Below are 6,000 nucleotides of genomic sequence, written 5' to 3' on the forward strand. Positions count from 1 at the left end.
GTAACAACATGCAGCTCAAGTAAGCCTCCAAAATGCTGAACTGTAATTACTTTTGTTTTTTTTTTTTCATTTCAATGTATTTCCTGTCTGTCTAGTTATTTCATGGGTAATATGTATTATCTTGGTAAAGACTGACTGGATTATGTCCATTGCAGATTTGAATGGCAGTATAGGATATACTGTTGAAGGTTATGAATGAATGTAATTAAACCTGGGTACAGCAATACAGTGTTTGTGTTTTACCATTAATTTTCACCTCCATTCCCTTATCAAACATAATTAAAAGATAAATACAGAATTATAAGAAAAAAAGTATCTATACTAATAAAAGGCAAAGCCCTCACTCACTCACTGACTCACTCACTGACTCACTCACTCACTCACTCACTCACTGACTCATCACTAATTCTCCAACTTCCCGTGTGGGTGGAAGGCTGAAAATTGGCAGGTTCATTCCGTACAGCTTCCTTACAAAAGTTGGGCAGGTTTTATATCGAAATTCTACGCGTAATGGTCATAACTGGAAGCAGTTTTTCTCCATTTACTGTAATGGAGATGAGCTTGAACGCCGTGGGGCGGAGTTTCGTGTGACATCATCACGCCGCACACGTAATCACGCAGTACATAGAAAACCAGGAAGACCTCAAAAAAGCGCTCAAGAAAACATGCATTATATAATTGAGAAGGCAGCGAAACAATAAGAAGCGGAAGTGACATATACAACCATATTCATGAGTTCTGCTACTTCGGAAACAAAGCACGATGTAAACCTACACTTTAAATTAAGTTCATAGACAGGCTGCCGCTGGCGTTTGTAATTTAGTGCCTGCCCATAGAAGGCCGTCCGTCAGCGGCAATCCAATAGCAAACTGCCACGGGTAAATATTCACGGGTGAAGGACTGTGCTTATGGAGAGGAAGATGAGATGGTCAGGGTGGTGTTTGACACAAACTCAGCGAAACTGCGAGAGAAAGTTTTAAGTGCCAGGACTAAGGTAACATTAAATAAAGCTATGGACATAGCACGAGATGGCACCAGCACAGCTGGGAACCTTCGATGCAAGTACACCGAGTGGCTCACGTGAACTGACGCAGTGCACAGATAAAAAGCAACAGTTCCAAAGAGCGCTGAACAAAAACCAAATTACACAACTGAAAAGGCAGCAAAAAATATGAAGCGTCTGATAAGCATATTCATAAATGCAGCTACTGTGGAAACAAAGCACACGGTGGAAAAAGTCAATGTCCCGCTAAAGGAAGACAGTGTAAAAAAACCCGTGCATGCAGTGTGTCAGGTCTCAGATAAAGAAGAAGACGAGCTGTTTATTGATGCAGTAAGAAACTAATCGATGAATGAAACCTGTCATCTTTACAACGATTGACAAACACGGAATGTAACTTGAACACAACACATCCTACAAATACGAACCTGATTGAAAGAAATAATGATAATCAAATCCTTGATGACAGCAACACTCAGTAACACTCACAAAACAAATACTATATATTGACAGTCATGTTACGTTATTTTTAAAATGTTCCCTTTTCTATTTCTACCTTTTTTAACACACTATTTCTCCGCTGCGATACGCGGGTATATATATATGTATATATATATATCCCGCCTACATACTCGAATAATGGATACTTTATTAAGCCATCAATGATTGTTTGGTAAAGCCATACTCAGTGTATTCATTAGATGAACGGTAAAAAAGTAAGAGCGAGGGGAGGATGACTCATTGAGGCATGCAGGCTGTAGTGCTCGTCAACTCTATCTGAATTGCGCGATCACATTTGAAAAAATATATCTTTTCAAGTTCTATTTAGTCCATATGTGTCAAACTCAAGGGCCTGGGCCACATCCGCCCGGCGTGTAATTATATCCGCCCCCGAGATCATTTTATATACTGTATTATTGTTATTAAAGCCCGGGTATATGAAGCGCTGGTAACACAATTAACTACAGATCCCATAATGCAGTGCTTCAGCTGCCTTGCCGAATACTTACCGCTTACTAGAGTTATTGCGCACTGAGTTTGCACGGCGCTTTGGTGACTTTGAAGAACAAAAAGTCCGTCTACATGCATGCTCGAACCTTGTGCATGTTTGGTAGCACATATCTGTGTGAGAAGCTCTTCTCAGTGATAAAGACTAACAAAACAGCACACAGGAGTCGCCTCACTGATGAGCACCTGCAATCCATCCTGAGAATCTCCACAACACAGAACCTCACACCAAACAGAAATGAACTTGTGGCCAAAAAAAGATGCCAGGCGTCCAGCTCTAAAATGACATATGAGCAAAGACAACTGAATGATTTGATTTGTTATTGCACGTAAGAGCGGAGTCAACCGTTTTAACAAACAGCGTATTGCACTGATACTGAAATAGCTGTGTGTGTATATATGTATATATGTGTATATGTATAGATATGTATATATATATATGTTTGTGTGTGTGTGTAAATATATATATATATATATATATATATATATATATATATATATGACAACAACACTCATCACTCACAACAGTGACAAAACAATTACACTGACAATCAGGTTACGTTATTTTCAAAATGTTTCCTTTTCTTTTCATTGCTTCTTTAACACACTTCTTCTGTGCCTTGGTATTTTGCTAGTATATATATATATATATATATAGCAAAATACCCGCGCATAGCAGCGGAGAAGTTGTGTGTTAAAGAAGTAATGAAAAAGAAAAGGAAACATTTTAATAATAACGTAACATGATTGACATTGTCATGAGTGTTGCTGTCATATATATGCCTGCCTAAATAAGTCACCCTCCCTTCGCTCTTGCTTTTTTACCGTTAATTTAATCATGGCTACTGGTGGAAAAATTATTAAATGGAAGAAGGATTACACTGAGTATGGCTTTACCAAAACAATTATTGACTTCTTCTCAAACCAAGGTGGCGCGAGGGTAAAATGAATCGGGATGCGCTGATCAATGTAATCGGTGTACTAGGAAATCATGCATTGACAAAAGTTCCCCTTTGCTTGTAATGCAAAGTGTGATTAAATGCATTATTTTTTAACGCGTTATGGAGCACATGCATCAAAGCTTCTCAGCTGTGCTTAGAAAAGGAAAGATTTTAAAAATAACGTAACACGATTGTCAATGTAACCTTTTGTAAGTAGTGCCTTGAGGATTCAGTGTGGAGAAACTCTAGAGATAGCGTGAGTATTAACTTGTGGATTTTTCTGGGAGTATTTGGTGGCAGCGTGACGAAGTTGCTTCGAAAGACGGTGTTAGCCACGGAGCTCAGCTCAGACCGAAGTGACGTAAATGGGAGGGGAGATGATGACGTGACTCCCCCACCCGCCTTAAGTGTCAATCCCCCACGAACACAGTCTCTCGGAATTTGCATATGCACACCCCTTCACCTGCAATTTTAACTTAGTTACAAAGTGATCAAAACTCTCGTTTATATCCTTAGTCCTTTCATTAAACTTGTATCCTGCATTACCCGTGGGCATGAGAAACGCCAGCGGCAGCCTGTGTATGAACTTAATTTAAAGATTAGGTTTACACCTTGCTTTCTTTCCAAAGTAGCAGCACTCATGAATATGGTAGTATATTTCACTCGCTCGCTTCTTATTGTTTCGCTGCCTTCTCAATTATATAATGCATGTTTTCTTCAGCGCTTTTTGGAGGTCTTAATGGGTTTTCTACGCACTACGTTGACAGTCAGTTCATGTGATTACATGGAAGGCGTGATGATGTCACACGAAACTCCGCCCCCCATGGCTTTCGAGCTCAACTCCATTACTGTAAATGAAGAAAAATACCTTCCAGTTATGACCATTACCCGTAGAATTTCGAAATGAAAACTGCCCAACTTTTGTAAGTAAGCTGTAAGGAATGAGCCTGCCAAATTTCAGCCTTCTACCTACACGGGAAGTTGGAGAATTAGTGATGAGTGAGTCAGCGAGGGCTTTGCCTTTTATTAGTAGAGAGAGATATTTAGAGAGATATATGACAACAACACTCATATCAATGACAAAACAATTACGTTAACAATCATGTTACATTATTTTTTAAATTTTTCCTTTTCTTTTTCATAACTTCTTTTACACACTACTTCTCCGCTGCGAAGCGCGGGTATTCTGCTAGTAAGCTTATAAAGGCCTGAAGGTGCAATGTCAGGGGACCTTACCCACTTAGTCTCAAAGAGAACAGTATACATAAAAAATAATTATAAAATTAACATAATACAGTAATAAAAGCTAATAAATCAACAATAGTCTTATGATAAAATATAAACAGAAAGAAAACACAAACAGAATTTACAAATTAGTGTTTACTTGACAATGAAAAGGATAATTAAAGAGAAATGATACTTTAGCCAGAAACCCTGGATTTAGCAGAGCATTAAGTTTTCTTTGTTTAATGATAGATTTCTTCTAAGTCTGTGAGACAGATATATGACAATGTGAATTTGGTACAAACATATATGGAGCAGCCATAATATTTAAGCTGTATTCAGATATATTCAAATTTTTACTTATTTTAGATCTAAATATTCTAACCTCTAATTTTTGCTCTGGTTTACAAGATTATTATATGGAAACTTTTTGAAAACCCATCAGTTCATTAACAATCCTTAATTGATTAGACTGAAACCACATTTGTTTGGTGGTATTCACACATTCATTATGTAAAGCACTTGGAGATACTTTTTGTATGAAAATGTGCTATATAAATAAATATTGTTGTTGTTGTAATGTCACCGGTTTTTTATTTTTATTTATTGATTTATTTTAACTACTTCTCTCTACAGTCCACAGTGACCACTCCTGCAATCAGACCGGGACTTACAGTGCAAACCAAAAGTGTTCAGCTCTCTGCAGCATCTAGTTGTGCAACATCCAATCCTGCCTTACAAACGTCATGTTCTGCAGTTTCAGTTCCAGTAAGTAATAGTAGTTTTTTCAGAGCTACTGTTTTTATTCTTGAATAGTTTTTACATTTACGTTTCCCTTTAAGACTTTTCTCAAAGTTTTAGTGGAAGTAATCTCAGCCAGAGAAGTCTAAAATTTTATTTAAGGTCTAGGTATAGGTGAAAACATGTTTCTTGTAACGAATACATAACTTGAAGTGTATACATGTGGCTTTTAAAATCATGTTTCTTATACCGTGATTATCTGAGGTTATAGAAATGTCTACCCTGTGGTACATAAAGATGTTGAATCAATACCATGCTCTTGTCTCTACAGCTTAAATGTATAAGATGAGATGATTGTAATATAACCAGATGAATACACTATGAAGACAAGATATCTAATGTTCAAACTTATAAACGTTATTGCTTTTTTGCAAATCTTCACTCATTTTGAATTTAATGCCTGCAACACATTCCAAAAAAGCTGGGAGAGGGGCAGCAAAAGACTGTGAAAGTCGAGGAATGTTCAAAAAACACCTGTTTTGAACATTCCACAGGTGAAAAGGTTAATTGGAAACGGGTGTTTGTCATGATTGGGTATAAAAGGAGCATCCCCAAAAAGCTCAGTTGTTCACAAGTAAGGATGGGGCGAGGTTTATCACTTTGTGAACAACTGCATGTGGAAATAGTCCAGCAGTTTAAGAACAATGTTTGTCAACATACAATTGCAAGGAATCTAGGGATTTCATCATTTACTGTCCATAATATCATCAAAAGATTCAGAGAATCTGGAGAAATCTCTGCACATAAGCGGCAAGGCCAAATACCAACACTGGATGCCCATGACCTTCGATCCCTCAGGCTGTACTGCATTAAAAACTGACATCATTCGTGGGCTCTGAATACTTCAGAAAACCATTGTCAGTTAACACAGTTTGTCGCTACATCTACAAGTGCAAGTTAAAACTCTACCATGCAAAACGAAAGCCATATATCAACAACATCCAAAAACGCCGCCTGCTTCTCTGGGCCCAAGCTCATCTGAGATGGACTGACGCAAAGTGGAAAATTGTGCTGTGGTCTGACGAG

The 6,000-nt window shown here is 37.8% G+C and overlaps 1 protein-coding gene across 2 annotated transcripts in view; it reads left to right on the forward strand.

The window, feature by feature from the left end:
* Positions 1 to 6,000, forward strand: part of LOC120535613 (transcription initiation factor TFIID subunit 4-like) — a 472,321-nt gene that overhangs the window by 78,428 nt on the left and 387,893 nt on the right. For both annotated transcript variants that reach the window (XM_039763563.1, XM_039763564.1), the window contains exon 3: positions 4,810 to 4,941. In XM_039763563.1, coding sequence (XP_039619497.1) covers positions 4,810 to 4,941 — 132 coding nt within the window. The remainder of the gene's footprint in view (positions 1 to 4,809; positions 4,942 to 6,000) is intronic.

This window comes from Polypterus senegalus, chromosome 9 (assembly GCF_016835505.1).
Source record: "Polypterus senegalus isolate Bchr_013 chromosome 9, ASM1683550v1, whole genome shotgun sequence".
Taxonomy (NCBI): Eukaryota; Metazoa; Chordata; class Cladistia; order Polypteriformes; family Polypteridae; genus Polypterus; species Polypterus senegalus.